At 38.5% G+C, this 17,392-nt stretch overlaps 2 protein-coding genes across 2 annotated transcripts in view; one reads left to right on the top strand and one right to left on the bottom strand.

Annotated features, from left to right (window-relative positions):
• Positions 1-319: 319 nt before the first annotated feature.
• LOC129773318 (zinc finger protein 91-like) overlaps positions 320-17,392 on the bottom strand; it is a 40,146-nt gene continuing 23,073 nt past the window's right edge. The window contains exons 5-18 of the mRNA XM_055776921.1: positions 14,947-15,234; positions 8,895-9,090; positions 2,143-2,597; positions 2,003-2,086; positions 1,862-1,945; positions 1,723-1,806; positions 1,557-1,640; positions 1,417-1,500; positions 1,280-1,360; positions 1,140-1,223; positions 1,000-1,083; positions 863-946; positions 726-809; positions 320-672 (exon numbers count right to left, since the gene is read on the bottom strand). Of these exons, the coding sequence (XP_055632896.1) occupies positions 581-672; positions 726-809; positions 863-946; positions 1,000-1,083; positions 1,140-1,223; positions 1,280-1,360; positions 1,417-1,500; positions 1,557-1,640; positions 1,723-1,806; positions 1,862-1,945; positions 2,003-2,086; positions 2,143-2,597; positions 8,895-9,090; positions 14,947-15,234 (1,868 nt within the window). The 3' untranslated portion in view covers positions 320-580. The remainder of the gene's footprint in view (positions 673-725; positions 810-862; positions 947-999; positions 1,084-1,139; positions 1,224-1,279; positions 1,361-1,416; positions 1,501-1,556; positions 1,641-1,722; positions 1,807-1,861; positions 1,946-2,002; positions 2,087-2,142; positions 2,598-8,894; positions 9,091-14,946; positions 15,235-17,392) is intronic.
• LOC129775555 (RNA polymerase I-specific transcription initiation factor RRN3) lies at positions 8,397-14,881 on the top strand. Its single transcript, XM_055780409.1, has 3 exons — positions 8,397-9,174; positions 9,236-9,853; positions 14,145-14,881. The coding sequence occupies exons 1-3, from the start codon at positions 8,636-8,638 to the stop codon at positions 14,800-14,802; spliced, it is 1,815 nt and encodes a 604-aa protein (XP_055636384.1). The 5' UTR covers positions 8,397-8,635; the 3' UTR covers positions 14,803-14,881.

Raw genomic sequence — 17,392 nt, 5'->3', positions numbered from 1 at the left:
AAACAAAACGACCCTTTTCAGGGCCACCAAATCATTATCAAAGAGTTTAACGATGTAATTCTTCAAACATATCCAAAATCAACAGATAGCCTAACGGAATCCTACGTCAACTATGCGGTCGTGTCTCGGACACAACCCTCCCGTGACTTTTTAGTTTACAAATCAATTTGCGACATTTCGAAAACAACTGTATGATCGGGACTAAATGGCTTGTATTTAGATTTTTGCGTACAGAGCTTATATTGTTGACTGTTTTTCTTATATGGTTTTCGTGATAATCAGTCAGTCTGAGATTTCTTTCAATATCTTTCTAAAACAATTGAATTCGAATACGATTTTATCTGAGATACTTATTAAGGGTATTTCTAATACAATTGTTGGGAAATAAGTGTTATTGGTTCAATAACAAGCCCAAACGAAGGGTAGTCCATATCGTCCCGCTTGGTCATATTACCCCTATCTACCTTATATGTAAGTTGAAAGGTCTGGTACACGTTTTGAAAAAAATGTGGACAGGATTATGGACGTTTTCCTGCAAGGGAATGAACCTGCTGAACGATTCATTCCAGTCAAACATCCCTTACAAAGCTGTATGAGTTTGAATGTGTTTTTGAAGCGTTGATTGTTGCTTGTACGTCTTTGCACAGTGTAAACAAGAATAGAAACGGTCAACTGCAAAAGAATGGCCCTGTTGAATAATGCATTATAGTAAAATATTTACCTACCCGTATGAGTTCGAATATGCGCTTGGAGCGTTGAAATCTGTCTAAACGCTTTTGGACACTCTGAGCAACAATAGGGACGTTCAACTGCAAAGGTATGGTCCCGTTGAATGTGTTATAATGAAACATCATTTACTCACCAGAATGAGTTCGAATGTGCACTTGAAGCGCTGAAGGTAGCCTAAAAACTTCCGGACACTGTGGACAAGAGTAGGACCGTTTACCTGTAAAGGAATGGTTCTGTTGAATAATGCATTATAGTAAAATATTCACCCACCCGTATGAGTTCGAATATGCGCTTGGAGCGTTGAAGGCAGATTGGAAGCTTTTGGACCTTGTGGGCAAGAATAGGGTCGTTTATCTGCAACGGGAAGGTCACGTTAAATGGTTCATCATAGTGAAACATCATTTACTCACCAGAATGAGTTTGAAGGTGACATTTGAGCGCGTTAGGTTGTATGAACGCCTTCGGACAATGTGGACAAGAATAGGGGCGTTCTCCTGCAAAAGAATGGCCCTGCTGAATGGTTCATTGGAGTAAAATATACTTTACTAACCCGTATGCGTTTGAATGTGATACTTGAGCGTGCTAGCTGCCTTGAAAATCTTCGGACAATGCGGACACGAATGAGATTCGTCTGCAAAAGAATGACTCTGCGAAATGGTTCATTGCGATAAAAACTTTTCTACCAACCCGAATGATACCGAATGTGGTTTGAGAGCCGTAAACGATCCTTAAATGCCTTCTGGCAATGTGGACACGGATAGGGGAGTTCATCTGCAAAGCAATGACCCTGTTGAATTATTGATTTAATTATATTTCCTTTCACAAACCCGTATGAGTTAAAACGTGCATTTTGAGAGAGTCTTTTCGGCTGAATGTTTTTTCACACTTTTCACATTTGAACGGGTTTTCTTCTGAAATAGATTGCAGTCAATATTTACAGAAAAAAAACAAATAAAGGAATGATTCTGTTGTAATAAAACTTGTTCTACCAACCCGAATGAGATTGAATGTGTGCTTGAAGCGATAGACGATCCCTGAATGCCTTCGGACAATACTGACAAGAATAGGGACGTTCATCTGCGAAGTAAATATGCTGCTGAATGATTCTTTGTAGTAAAACATTTTTACCAACCCGCATGAATTCGAATGTGCACTCGGAGCGTTGCAGGGTCTTTAAATGTGTTTTGACAATGTGGACACGAATAACGACGCTCACCTGCAAAGAAATTACTCTGTTAAATGACTGATTTAATGAAATTTTTGTTTAACAAACCCGTATGGGTTCGAAAGTGTATTTCGAGATCGTATTTTCGGCTGAATGTTTTTTCACACTTCTCACATTTGAACGACATTCCTCCTGAAATCGATTCAGATCAGTACATACTTTCTCGTGTACACGATCTCTCAACAAACCTTCTTTCCCGGATCCTTCCTTCGATTTATGACATACCGAAAGTGAGTGAACTTTTTCCTGTGCAGCATTCGTTTCCCTGATTAGGAATACCTCTCCGTTCTCTTCTTTGTTTTGCATTTCGCCATCCCGTCTGATCAGTCCAAAATCCTTTATTGCGCCACTCTCAAAAATGTTCTCGCTATCCGGCAACTCGCTATCATCAATCATTAACTCTGGATCCATTTTGATGAAAGTCGGTTCGGCGCTATGCAAAATTTGGAAGCAGCTCTCGGGAATGTTGTGGATGGTTATGAATTCTTGGCGGCATTTTTCACATATAGGATAACTGCTTAACTGGGAAGCAAAACTGCTCAACTTCTGCAGAATAATTTTCAGCTTCTGCTCTTGTTGAGAGGGAATCAGCACGTAATAGAATTCCTCACCGCATGTATCGGAGCAAAAGCTGCATTGGTCACTGTTAAAATGAATTGTACATTGTACATAACCAGGAATAGAATAAAACAAACCACATTGCCGTAAGTTTCAGATAGCGGTAGTACGGTTTCCTGAACATTTTTCCAATATACTTACAGGTTGTTACGAACAAACGCCATCTCACTTCGCTAGTTATATTTATTCGAATGAAATCAAATCTCAAAATTATTAATTTATAAGATTTAAAGATTTATAAAACTAGGATTAGTGAAATAGAAGCAGGAGAACTTCATACAAATCACTCGTTGAAAAGTGTTTCGTTTTTCAGCGCTTGTTTACATCGTTTACATACACCCACAAAAATCGTTGGTAAAAGGAACTACCAAATCTTTGGTAAAGCAAATATTAAGCCGGCATTACACGATTCATCTAACGTTTGACTCAAACATTTGTCTCAATCGATCGTTTATCCGCGTTGACGGCATTGAGCTTCGTTTATTAATTTAGGGGAGCGTAAAAGAATAATTGATTTTCAGGCGGAATGAACACGTTTTTAAAATTAAAATTATGAATGAAAATTAACTTTTCCGTTTCAAATTAGTATTCTATTTGAATGAGAAACACTTTTTCTGCAGGTGGCGAGAACATTTTATATAAAAATTGTTTTTGAAGGCAACTTTATATTTTAATGAAAAGTTTCAGTAAGAATGTTGGACTCTGTTTCTTCTAATCTGATAGAGATTACACTAACGAGTTTGGGACCCAAATTATGCCCCTAATTGGATGTTTCGGCGAGTAATGTCTGCCGAAAAATGGTTTCTTTTCAGTGACTTCTTGACGCCGATAATGGTAACATTGGATTTTATAGTGAATTGAACATGAGATGGATTAATATTTGTTCAATTCAGACGCTGTCCAAATGCAGATCGTTTTGACGCTAAGACGCTAACAGGTTAACGTTGGTAAAGTTAGCTTTGATTTTCCGCTCCATACTTTGAGTACTAAATGAGAGACGAAAGAGCATTCTCGTCGAACTTCAGAGATAGAGTTTTTTTCCACATCTCTTTCTCTCTGAAAAAGAATTTTCGGTGAAAAGGAAAAGACAAAAATTTGAACATTACGCGACTCATGGAAAACTAGATTGTTTGACTGAATACTTCCCAGCAAACATTAAATCGCATAACAAGCGTATATATAACATCATATGCCCTAAAATTTGGTTGGGATATAATGCGCCTAACTGACATATGCATGCAAAAGTGGAGGCCATATACATACATGGCAAATGCTTACCGAATTTGTTTGGATGAATATGCAACTTTGACCGGCTATAATAGCGATTATGTTGAAATTGAATTGCGATCTAATATGAATATATTCATGAATTGTCAAAGCACCAAATACGACTTTTGCCATACTCATATACGATTTATTACAGACATAGAAAAAAAACAAATGGGGCAAAATATTTTCGTGAAATGTTTATTATAACCTCAAGAATCGCCATTTTTATATATGAGTATTTATGTTTGTGAAATAATAATTGTTTGATTGACTTGTGTTGGGAGTGGAATATGAATGCTGGTGGAAACTGCTCCGATGTGGGTTCGAACTCCGGTCGCCTGGATTATCATCCACCAGCTATCTCGCGCGGCTATCTGAAATTTAATTCAACAGCGGTTAAAACTTTCGAGTGCATCAGCATTTCATTGACATTTCAATATGTATAATATGTTCTTTATTAGGATCTAATATGATTTACTGTTTCATGATTTTCTTCAGCATGCAACACGATTTACTACAGTACTTAATCGATTTAAATTATACGCTTGTACGACACACAAACTGCATCAGCGTAATATACGCATATGATGCGGATTAAATATATTTTACGACAATGTACATCATAAATTTTATGTTTATTATACCGAATTGCGACTTAATTTTATAATGATATATAAAATCGACTTTTTACATTTTATGCGATTTCAAATATACACGATACATACTTTGATTGATATTATATGCGATTATGATTTATTCGGATTTCTTGTAAGACTTGGCACGTGCAAAATTATACGATTTAATGTTTGCTGGGTTATCTCGCAGCCGGGCGAGAATTTCAATCTCTGGTTACAAGTTAAAAGTTACAAGTTCTAATATTTTACATTGCATAATAACTCGGACTAATAATATTGGTACTTGTTTTATTAAACGCGTCATTGTTTTATTAGTAACGCCTCATTTATCTGTCAAAGTCAAAGTTTGTTGATGGATATTATGGTTTTTCCCACTGTTGATGTGTGAATTCCCTGGCCTAGCCTGGTAGCATTGCATTGAATTTCTTAGCTGAACTTCCTTGGTTTTTCGAAAGATTGTACTCAAATGTTGATGTGGCTTGAGTCCGCCTCGATGTAAGGACCAATTACAAAATGTGCTCTACATTTAAAAGGAGTCATCCGTAACGCTGCAAAAAATCAGCTTCATGATCAAAAGTGAAATTTATTAATTAATTATATTTCACTCTACGTCATTATTATTCATAAAAAATAACTTTTTTCGTAGCTCGATTTATTTGAAACGTTGAAACGGTAGATTTCCGTACTCGTAAAGTTCAAACATAAAATCGAATATTTAAAAAAAACAACTTGTAGGTTAAATTACGGATCCACTCGAAGTTGTAAAAAAGTGTAAGTCGAAACTAATAATTTGCTCTTGTATTTTGTTCATGCAACATTCACTTGTAATATGTAACAATAATGATATCAGTGTAAATAACTTGTAATATTAGACATGTAGATCTGTACTTCTAGACTCATTATGCAACAGGAATCTACAAGTTACAAGTAACAGGACTAATATTATTAGTGAAATTTCGATTATGCAACAGAGCCCAGTATATTGGCTTTTTTTTTGGCAGAGGGAATGTAAGGTTGTACTCAATTGATGACGTGACTTGAGTGCGCCTCCACGATTTGAAAGCTCGATATAAGGGCCAATTACTCGCAAAATTACCTTCGCAGGAGTCATCCAAAACACTGCAAAAAAATCAGCTTTATGATGAAAAGTGAAATTTATTTTCGGTGCGTAATATTTCTCTTTACGGCATTTTTATTCATAAAAAAACAACGAGTGGGCGCGGGCGCCAGCTCGTTTGCGGGAAACCTCATTCGTTCACGAGTGTCGGAAGTCAAATGTAAACCGCCCGGACCTGACATAGTAAACCGCGATGCGAACGCGATTTCAATGCGGCGAAACTGTGTGTGGAGTGTTTTACCGCGAGTGAACGCAAGTGATGGCTGCCAGACGATTTATCTATAAATATCTTCACAAAGTAACCAATAAAAATTGAGCTGTTGAGAGAAAAAGTAACCAAATGCTACTGAATAAAATGTTTCATTTGCTGTACCTTCAATTTAGATTGTCGCTTGAAGCTTTTTTGAGAAAAATACAATTTATTATCAAATTAAATATCTCGCAATTCAACTGTTTACAGAATTAAGATGTGTTATCATATCTGGAATCCTTGTGCTGGGTTGTCATAGCACGCGATTAGCTCCAACTCATCGCTCCGCATCGCATCGCATCGCACCGCACCGCGTTTACTATGTCCTCAGCCTTAGAATTGTAGATTTGTACTTTTAGATTCATTATGCAGCAGGAATCTAGAAGTTACGAGTTACAAGACTAATATTATAAGTGAAATTTTGATTGTGCAACAGGACTCAGATGACGCAGCGAGTAAAATGAAGATGTTTGGTACTTTTGGTTTGAAATTCGTTTGAACTACTTTTATGGTTCTGAATTCTAATGTAGGTGTCACATGAACTGATGCAGCTTCGCGTAAGTTCGTCGATTGTTTTGACAAATGTGCTGCTGCACGGGGAAGTGAACGCTTGATCCAATGCGTTCGGTTCAAACAATTTTACGAGTATTTGGATCAAATGTTTATTGTTTTTGTTTTCCATCAAAACGTTCGAAAATGAATGACGATGCAAGTATTGAAATTGCTACCGTAGCTATTTCAATCAGGGGAGTCCTATGCGACCATCTTTTTGTAGCCAGCATAGAAAATCATGAGCATAGAAATCATAACCTAAAATTAAAAATTAAGTGCTCCGTTCGATCCTGCAGCAGTGATTTTAATTGCAAATCGCTAAATAATGCTACAGATGGATATTCAAACATCGCTTGCCAAAGAAACCTATCCAACGTAACCAAATGTTAAACATATATGACTCCAAACAGTAAACAATACGTGAGCCCCAGAGCGCGAGCCCTGCTTTATGCTGCCTACGCTAAATTTGTGCTGGTTGGGATAGGGTTGCCAGAGCCCCTTATTATATTTCCGTTTTTTTGAGTATTTGAGGCGATACTCACTATATCAACGGGTTATCAAGCTAATAATCATTTCCAAACTCAGACAATTTCATTCGCAGTTGCGCAATATATACTTTTTTATTGAACATTTATTGAACTCAACTCCAAAATTCGAAGGTAACTTACAAGGAACTTGCTATTGGCGATCTAACGCAAAACGTAAACGATCGGTGAGACATCTGGATTTTGTTTTTGAACTAAGAAAATGATGATAATGTAACCTTAAACTCAAAAACAAATCACGTATATTTTACTTCCGGGCTTTCCAAGGTAGTTCTCACATGCAGGAATCGTGCATTTTTCTACTTGTGTTTGATTGTGCTCTCGAATTTCTTTCTTTAATTCAACCATTGTCAATATTTTTATAGTTTTCACTACTGAAAGAGGTAAATAAATAACATGTTATATATAAATTGCGCAGAATTAAATTTCTTACAAACTCATCGCAATCAAATATTTTTTTTATGATTATAACATTGTAATTTATGGAAAGAACTACAAACCTCCCATAAACTCACATTCCAAACTTAAAACCATCATCACTTTCACCGCAGCGCCGCCTAGGTGTAGATTTGTACGTTAGATCGCAAATATTACAATATCAATTAGGATAAACATTGAATAATATATCAAACATTGTTCAAAATTAAGTTATGAATTCTAGTTCCCTCCAATATGATTTTGGAGATATTTGAAGACTTCTGAAAAAATCACCAGGCACCCATGCATAGCACTCGGATGGACTCGAACCATTGACATCATTTGCCGTGCAGAATAGATGAGCTTTTTCGAGTCATTCGTAGACATTCGAATAAATAGCCTGGCATCAAGGAGCTGGAATTGACAGGTGGTTCGTTTTCGACAGTATGAGGATAAGGCATGGATGATGCGAGAGGGGATGAAAAATGACAGCGGCTTTTTTTGTTTATAAACAAAGTAGATCAAATCTTTATGCTACATAGCGGTCCCCACCAACATATACCTACGCTGGGCTGGTTTCAATCGAACTAGCTGTTGTGTCTCACAACCCGAACGATCAGGCGAGTCTTCAGCTAAAGCAATACGGCACAAGCCCACCGGTTATTAAGAGCCACCTATTTTATATACCCACTAGCAAAGCTCCCACAATCGCTGAGTTTCCAATCCCAGCAGCAACGGCAACAACCCTCACGTCCCGTAGAACAGCAATGCAGACAATAACTTGCAGCAGTCACCGAAACACTACAATGATGCCAACAGCGTAAACAAAACCAACATTTATGCGCAGCAAACACAAAGCGGCATGCACTCCTCATTGCATACCATTTGTTATCCTCTTTCCCGGAAACTCTAGCCGTTCGTTTGGCCGCTGTCAATTCGAACACAAATAATGGCTGAACAGCAGTTCTGACATAACGTTCCACCTTATTATACCGCCTTGCCTGGCATCATTGAGATCGATGTCCAAAACAAAAATACCACCATACCACCTTCGCCTCAAACGTCAAAACTGGTGCCCGACTGTTGGGGAAGAAGCTCAAGGCGAAACGTGGAAAAACGTGCTAAATTGCGAAGTTGTTTAAAAATCTTGTGAAATCATAAAATTACACCGGTTTTACTAGCTTAAACCCATCATTTTGCCTATCATAGTTCATTCAAATAACGTGCCCGCATTCGTGCGCAAATTGCACACTTAAATCTTTAAACTGCAATGTCAAGATGTCCATCGATACCGAAAAACGTCGGATACCATCGATTCTGAAACCATACTCCAGTTTCGACGGGTCGAAACTGAATACCAGCTTATCGCAGAACAAGGTTCGATTCGAAGACTCTTCCGTCGAACTAGTCCTCCACGAGGTACTGGAAAGCAATCGCTTCCAACGGTACGAGCTGCTGGTGTCGGAAGTGAAGGAGCAGCAATTTGGCGATGAAAAGTTCCAGCAAATTTTTGTGGAGTCCAAAAAATGTGCCTCACTGCTGGATGCAAATTTCGGTATGCTCGTCGAGTCTCTGCTGTCGGCTAATTGGCTGCACAGGAATGAAACCTCCCGAGAGGTTTATAAAGATTTCGTGATCGAATTGCTGGTGGCGCACAACAACTACACCTCGCTGGCCGTGTCGAAGCTCGTTCAGCAGTTTGTGCCGAAAGATGACGAACGCGCCGGTTGGTCCTACGGGAAACCCGGGGAGGAGAAGGTGCAGATGTTTGAACCGATACACGACTTGATTGTGAGACTGAAAAATGTGATACCGATGTAGGATTTGTGATTTATAGTGGTTTCACTCTGGCTAATGGATTTTGCTTTGAATTTCTAGGATTTTCGATATAATACTGGTTCAGATGAGGAAAAGTTTTCCCTATTTCAAGAAGCCAACACACGTTGTTTGCGGGTATCTGCACAATACGTTGTGGATGACGGAGTATTCGCCGATGTTCACCGAAGAGCTTCTGGAAATTATATTCAGTCGAATGGTGGTGGTGGATGTGAATGCTCCGCGGAACGAAATAGAGGATGCTGAGTATCCAGAGGATGATGCACAGATGTTTAGTATGGAGGTGAAAACCGTAGATGGCGCTGAGGATGAAGAGAACACAGTTATGAAACTGCCTCTGGCGGAAACTTTAGACTGTTGCATGGAGATGATGTTCGAGTATATTTCGAAACATCTTTCCACGGATAGTAGTAACGCTGCGGACAGAATGTTCCGCTTGCTGTTGAATTTGTTTGACAAACAAATACTGCCCACACACAACACGCACCACGTCCAGTTCCTGCTTTTTTATCTGTGCAGCTTTAAGCCTTCGTATGTGGAATATTTTGTGATGTATCTCTGGAAGCAGGTGGGCAATCCAAACGTTTCCACACCAATGAGGCAAGCGGCTGTCGGCTACATCGCTAGCATTCTGGCACGCGGCAAATTTGTGCAATTGAGGTAAGTTTTCGAAGGTTTTTGAAGAGACATGTCTATTTCGGATTAGAGTTCGGAATTCGAATCTTAGGTGGGTTTAGACTAGTGATACATTCATGTGAAGAAATATGATGAGATTTATAGAAAGCACATCAACCGTTTACACTAGCGTGAACTTCTATAATGAATATATTCACATTTTCGGTGAATTTATTCACATGAAGTAGAACTGCATCCATCTTTAGTGATTTCTCACCAGTGAGAAATTCACAAGCGTTTACATATGCTGAATTTATTCAAGTTATATATATCTCGAATAAGTATTCTCACCCGTTTACACCTATTTTCACGTCACGTTCAACGTTGTGGGTGTAAAGACTTTGCATACATAAAAAACTTAATTAGAGGCGAATGAACTGCAAAGTTTAAAGCCTCTCAAAAGCAAAGAAAAGATTAAAGAATGAAATCTTAAAAAAAAGAATAAAACTACTTTTTCAAAAGGGCCAACATTTTTTTTCTCAACTTTTTACAAAAAATTATAACTCAAGAACTATGATATCCACAAAATTCTGGTCAAAGGATGAAATGTAGAAAATTGTTTATTTTCTTAAAAAATATACAAAAAAAATTATTTCAAAAATTAAAATCCTTTTTCCTCAAAAACATACTGTTTTAAATTCTCGATAAAATATATATAAATAGCTTTTACAATTTCCAACAAGTCGCATGCATCGGAAGATGGGCACTTTTACAGGGAAAATGTTTCTCTAACAACATCTTTTTCATGTTTTCTTTGAAAAAAATGCTAATCCTAATTTTGTTCGAGGTCAAGATAACGATGTAATGTATTCGACATAGTTTTAGATCTTATTAAAATATGAACTTTTGTCGAAGACGTCAACATTCTGTCTTTTATAGTTTTTGGAATATAAGGCATTTTTCTATGTAGACTCCTGAAAAAATAATGTTTTACTAACATTTTTGTGTGTAAATTCACGCGTTTGGCATATTCTTGACATGTTTCTAAATAGAAAAAAAGTTTTCAGAACATGTAAATTGTGATATCCATCTTCTATATATTAGGCTGTCAAAAAAGTCCTGCGGTATTTTTTTTTTGAATTTTTTTGACATTTGTTCATAAAATTAGTTATAATAATCTGTTTTAAGTCAAATATGCGCCGTTTTGTTCGATGACTTGTTCCCAACGAGATGCCAACTTCGTAATACCCCTGTTATAGAAGCTCGCTTCCTTATTGGCAAAAAACTCGGATAGCCAATTTTCACAGGCCTCTTTTGTGGCTAACTTCTGACTACCTAGCTCGTTCGCCATGGACAAAAACAGGTGGTAGTCACTTGGTGCAAGGTCCGGACTATACGGCGGATGCAAAAGAACCTCCCATCCGAGCTCCCGGAGCTTCTGGCGCGTCACCAAAGAAGTGTGTGGCCTGGCGTTGTCCTGGTGGAAGACAATGCGGCCTCTGTTTATCAAAGATGGCCTCTTCTTCATGAGTGCTACCTTCAAGCGGTCCAGTTGTTGGCAGTACAGGTTCGAATTGAGCGTTTGGCCATAGGGAAGCAGCTCATAATAGATGATTCCTTGACAATCCCACCAAACACACAGCAGAACCTTCCTGGCCGTTAATGAGGGCTTGGCCACCGTCTGAGCCGCTTCAGCGGGCTTCGACCACGACCGTTTGCGCTTTACGTTGTCGTAAGTGACCCACTTTTCATTGCCAGTCACCATCCGCTTCAGAAACGGGTCGATTTAGTTGCGATTCAGCAGCGATTCACATGCGTCGATACGGTCAAAGATGTTTTTTGCGTCAACGTGTGTGGCACCCATACATCGAGCTTCTTTGTGAATCCAAGCTTCTTCAAATGGTTAATAACGGTTTGATGACTTATCCCCAGCTCTTGGCCGATGCTACGGCTGCTACTATGCCGGTCTTTCTCGGCTAATTCAGCGATTTTGTCGCAATTTTCGACAACAGGCCTTCCGGAGCGTGGCGCATCTTCGACGACCTCTACACCAGAACGAAAACGTTGAAACCATCGTTGTGCGATGGAAACGGAAACTGTATCGGGTCCATACACTGCACAAATTTTATTGGCAGCTTGAGATGCATTTTTGCCTTTGTCATAGTAGTACTGTAAAATATGTCGGATTTTCTATTTATTTTGCTCCATATTTGCGACACTATAACTCAACGAAATCTCACGGAAATACCGCAGGACTTTTTTGACAGCCTAATATATAAACATGGATTTTTGTCTGTCTGTCTGATTCTTATGGACTCGGAAACTACTGAACCGATCAACATGGAAATTGGAAGAAAAAATTCTGTTTGACTCGAAAAATTAACAAGAAAATATCAAATTTGGCATGCAAAGGTTTTAGAAGACACAAAACGTTTCTATGGCGAGTAGACACTCCTTTCGTCTCATAATTCAAGAACTATTCAAGCAAACGGAACTAAATTTGGCATGTGGAGGTTTTAAGGGGGAAGAAACATTTCTAAGGTGGTTTGACACTCCTTCCGCCTCTCTTATGGCGGGTTTACATTAGGGAGATCTATAGCTATAGATGGATTTATTCACGTGAAAATAGTTGTAAACGGGTGAGAATAAATATGATACACTTATTCGAGGTATATATAACTTGAATAAATTCAGCATATGTAAACGCTTGTGAATTTCTCACTGGTGAGAAATCACTAAAGTTGGATGCAGTTCTACTACAGGTGAATAAATTCACCGAAGATATGAATATATTCATTATAGAAGTTCACGCTAGTGTAAACGGTCGATGCGATTTCTATAAATCTCATCATATTTCTTCATATGAATATATCACTAGACTAAACCCATCCTTAGAGTGGGCTGTCATACGAATGAAAAATAAATTTCTGCATAACTTGAAAACTAATCAAGCAAATGGTGCCAAATTTGGCATGTGAAGATTTTAGGGGGCTCGAAACGTTTCTATGGTAAATGGACACTCCTCCTCCCTCTCTAAGGTGAGAAGAGGGGAGGAGTCTGTCTTATTTGCATGTGGTTGAAAAATCTTGAACGAGAATTGTGTCTGAAAATAATCTGATATTGTAATGATGAGTTTTGGTAGAAGTATTAGGAATTGTTTAGTAAAAGGTAAATTCAACGGGGTCGATTAGAAGATCAATCAATGAACAGTTCTGCGATTGGACTCATGAACTTGCGCTTAGTAAGAAAACGTGAATGTTTGAAGGTATTGATAACAAAAATAAATTTTGGGCGGGACGAAGTTTGCCGGGCTAGTTTTATTTATAAAAATGTTACAAGTTTAAACATTAATTGTATTTTTTCAAAGAGCACATGAAAAAGTTGTTGTCATAAAAATTTTTCCCTGTAAAGGTGCCCATCTTCCGATACACGGACGACTTGTTGGAAATTGTAAGGGCTATTTTTATTTATTTTTTCAGAATTTTAAACACACATGTTTTCAAGAAGAAATAAATTTGAATTTCCAATGAGCTTTTTTTAAAAGCTTGTTTGATATTTTTTAATGAAAACCTAAATAACTTCCTACATTTCATTTTTTAACCAGCATTTTAAAGATTTCAAGGTTTTTAAATTACGACTTTTCTAAAAAAGTTGAAGAAAACTCAAAATTAAAAAAAAAATCTCACACAAAATCTATCAGACCTACAAAATTTTAGTTAAAGAATGAAATGTAGGAATTTATTAACCTTTTAATTGTAAAATATCGAACAAATTTTTGAAAATAAAAATTGATTGATATTGCAGAAAAAAAACAGAAAAGGTAGAAAGTTGACATTTGAATAGGAGCATGTGGAAATTGCAACGAATGGGAGCTGAAACAAACCACACAAAACTGTCAAACTGACTTGTCCGTGCACTGATTCATGCCGTTATCTACATATGTATTAGAATTCTGGAATAATTTTTTATTATGTCGTACCATGTTGTAACATAGCAGATAAAAAATATTTCTGAATTGAGCATTTGAACATTTTACCTAGGGGTAGATGAGAATGAAGACACCGTTCATGCAACCCGAGCAGGAACGAATAATTCTATACCTCAAAAAGGTATGGATTAGCATGAGATATGAGGTAATATACCAAAGAAAAATACCATAAACTTCACACAATATTATTTTAATACTCGAATAAGCACATTAAATGCCAAAACAACACTGTCCAAGTGTTACACACAGTTCGGCTGAAAAGTTCATAAGGTTGACGTCCAGATGGCGCCTCTTGCAAAAATCTACTTGACTATCACAAAGCACCATCCTTTTCTTTTTTTATTTCAGCCTTCTGAAGACAATGCTGCAGGAGCTAGCAAATTGGGCCTATAAATACATTCAGCGGGCTGATTCAATGCAGCACAACCAATCGCTGAAGGCTCACATGGTGTTCTATTCTGTTTGTCAGACTATTTTCTACGTGGTTGCGTTCCGCAGCAGGCAACTCACAGCGAACGCTAAGAACCTTACCTTCCTGCAGACGCTACAGCTATCTTCCATCGTCACCTGTCACCTGAACCCGTTGAGGGTTTGCCTGCCAGCGGTCGCAACGGCATTTGCCGGGGTAACAAGAGCCCATCAGTTGGCCTACTGTCACACAATTCTGGAACGCAACGCTCGGCGAAAGCTGGCCACGGTCTACAAGAATGATGCACAAACGCCAGAGGAGTGTCTGGATACATTTTTTCCGTTCGATCCGTATATGCTCAAAAAGTCAGGTAAGCGGATCGATTCAATCTTTCTCAAGTATGAGGCCAGCGAGGCCGAAGAGGATAACGGGATCAGCTCGCCAGAAATGCGCGGTCGTAAGCGTTGCGAATCCATGTCCGAAGATGTGGATGACTTTATACATGAGATTAAGCGGCTCAAGAATGGTGCCTCATCGGAGAATGGTGAAACGCATTTTTCTTACTCCTACGGAGTATCACCTGGGTTTCATAGCTGAAATCGAAAGCCACAATCATGAAACTAGCAAAATAATATGTTGTTCTTTACTAGAATATATTTATTCATATACCCTTGAAGGCACTAGTCAAGTGTAACTCTGGTTCAATCTCGCAATATCACTGCCTTGACTTTTCTCAGAAACTATTCTTCTCCCGTCGCATCGCTAATCGCGAATGGGAATTCATATGTGCTTGCATGTGTCCAGAGGTTCTGAAAGTAAGCGAGCAAATGGTACACCGGAATGGACGATCTCCCGTATGGATACGACGGTGCAGTTTTAAGCTAGTTTTGCTCGAAAACTTTTTCAGGCATCCCTCTTCCGGACAGGTCAGCATTATCCGCCGCGTTTCATGTGTCTTGAGGTGCGATTGAAGAACGGCCTTCAGAGTGAACGATTTTGGACATTTATCGCATTGGAATGGCCGCTCGCCTAAGGTGGAAAATAAAAGAGATTAAAGAATCTTGTGATAAAACCCACGCCGAATTATCCGGTCGCTGGCTTTGTCGGATCTTTTTAAACTTAGTACAGCGGCAACTACCCAAATTACAATTATCACTGTGGTGCCCGACTACCGATCATAGAAATACTATTAGTACAAAGAGCACAAGTATAGGACAACACACATCATGTAAACTATATAAATAAATACACGAGTAACCGACTGTACATAAGTGATTGTTATTCCCGGATTATTCCCGACCACCGAAACAGTGGACTTTCCTGGGGTTCCACAAATTGGCAACGGAGGACAGGATTTCTAGGACATTGGATTTTATCAAGGATTCTATATAAATACGAAACAATTGGTAAGATTTTTTTTCACAGCGGCAACTAAATGAATACGCATAAGTGAGGTTAATTCCGAAACATATCAATATAGTGCAATAGATATATTGCTATGGAGCGCTATTTTCCAAGAGACTAATTATTGATATAACGGACACATTTTTTTGTTGTGCTGCGAAATGAATGGAACACAAAAATTGTTTTGGTGCAGAGGCACGAGTGAAAAAAAAAGACGGGTGGGTAAGGTCGGGGACATAACCGGAGTGACGTAGGACTATACAACGGGGACAGCTTTTGTTAAATATATATTTTAAATAATTTGTTTTATTTTCTTCTCCTACGTGAATACCTACCTATCTACCTGAAAAATGGATTAGTTTACTGTTTACTCTTTATGAATATGTTGATGGTTCTGAAAAGAACCTTTGGTGTTGTGTTTTTGTTATCACTCGATATTCCCATCTTGTTCGGTTAAACCTTCCTGTTTAGCTATTGCGTTTGCCACTCGCCACAGCTTTCACAGTTGGAAAATTTCTTCCCATCCAGCTTGTGACATATTGTTCAGTAAATTACATTTAATGCGACGTGCCGGAGAAACACTTTGCCACTCACTGAAACTAATTGTTGCCTTGATGAGCGCCGAACCGAAGCTGCTCTGTTCTTGATGCGGGTTTTCTGATTGTCGTGAGCAGCTTTGCAAGCCAACTCGAGCACTCCGACGGCCGAAACTCTATAATCGCTGTTAGGTATACTGGTGCTCCGGCACCAATCCGTTCGGCCTAGTTACCCTTGCGGAGCAATTAGTGAATGCGACCAACAGGGAACTGGAGACCTGCACGGTTCGAGTGAGACTTTGCCTTTCCTTAACTTATCCTCCTTTGTTACGTCCACGATGCCGATGCCGTACAACCACACGGGTTTACGGTTTGAAAGAAAATAAGATATTTTTTTGGGGTCCGCGTGTTTTATACTCTAGCGGTACACACTCACAGGATAGAGACAAATCGGCAGACTCAGCCAGAGGGGCGAGTCCAACGAGACGAACGAATGAGCGTTAGAAGGGAGCGATGGCAAAAAAATACATTCATTATGATTTGTTCGCTCGTTGGATTCACATGCAGGCTAAAAAGGGTCCTTTTCAGGATCACAAAATTATCTTCAATCTAAAGAATTTATTGTTTTGTTATCACTCGATATCCCCATCTTGTTCGGCTGAACCTTCCTGTTTAGCTATTTGTTGCCACTCGCCACAGCTTTCACAGTTGAAAAATTTCCTCCCATCCAGCTTTGTGACATGTTGTACAGTAAATTACATTCAATGCGACGTGCCGAAGCGCCACTCAGTGTCGCATTGGAGGCGATTTTAACCTGTAATTGAACATTTGCGATGACAGTGGTACAGTGTCGACTTTCAATGTGGGGTCATAATTTGGATCTATATGTTTACAAAAATGTCCAACTAAATAAGTCGCATTACATGTCCGTCCAATTAGCTAAATGTCGAACTAATTGTAAATTACTGTACTTTCAATCTGGAAACAATTTAAGAATTGGTGAAAATTGAATAATCTGGAAAGTTCCCAACTATCAATAAGCTCAGAACAACTGCCAAATTCACATACTCATCAGATCCTGGCAAACAAATTATGAAAAAATCAATTTGTGTTTTTTTATTATTTTGGATAATGTTTTAGAAAGCATTGAACTGTATTTCGTAAACTCTTTTTTGGAAGGTTTAATGGCCCTGAAAAGCGCCTTGTTTTATGGAATGGTTCCAATTTAGAAAACTTAGTACTCGTGG

The sequence above is a fragment of the Toxorhynchites rutilus genome, chromosome 3 (assembly GCF_029784135.1).
Source record: "Toxorhynchites rutilus septentrionalis strain SRP chromosome 3, ASM2978413v1, whole genome shotgun sequence".
NCBI classification, from domain to species: Eukaryota; Metazoa; Arthropoda; class Insecta; order Diptera; family Culicidae; genus Toxorhynchites; species Toxorhynchites rutilus.
The sequence above is the reverse complement of the archived record's forward strand: the minus strand, read 5'-3'. Positions and strand labels throughout refer to the sequence as shown.

Bases quoted from the DNA above. Each gene is read 5' to 3' on its own strand.
- LOC129775555 (XM_055780409.1), top strand. From the start codon at position 8,636: ATGTCCATCGATACCGAAAAACGTCGGATACCATCGATTCTGAAACCA. The intron at 9,175-9,235 runs GTAGGATTTGTG...TTGAATTTCTAG, and splicing joins CTGAAAAATGTGATACCGAT to GATTTTCGATATAATACTGG. The intron at 9,854-14,144 runs GTAAGTTTTCGA...TTTTTATTTCAG, and splicing joins GGCAAATTTGTGCAATTGAG to CCTTCTGAAGACAATGCTGC.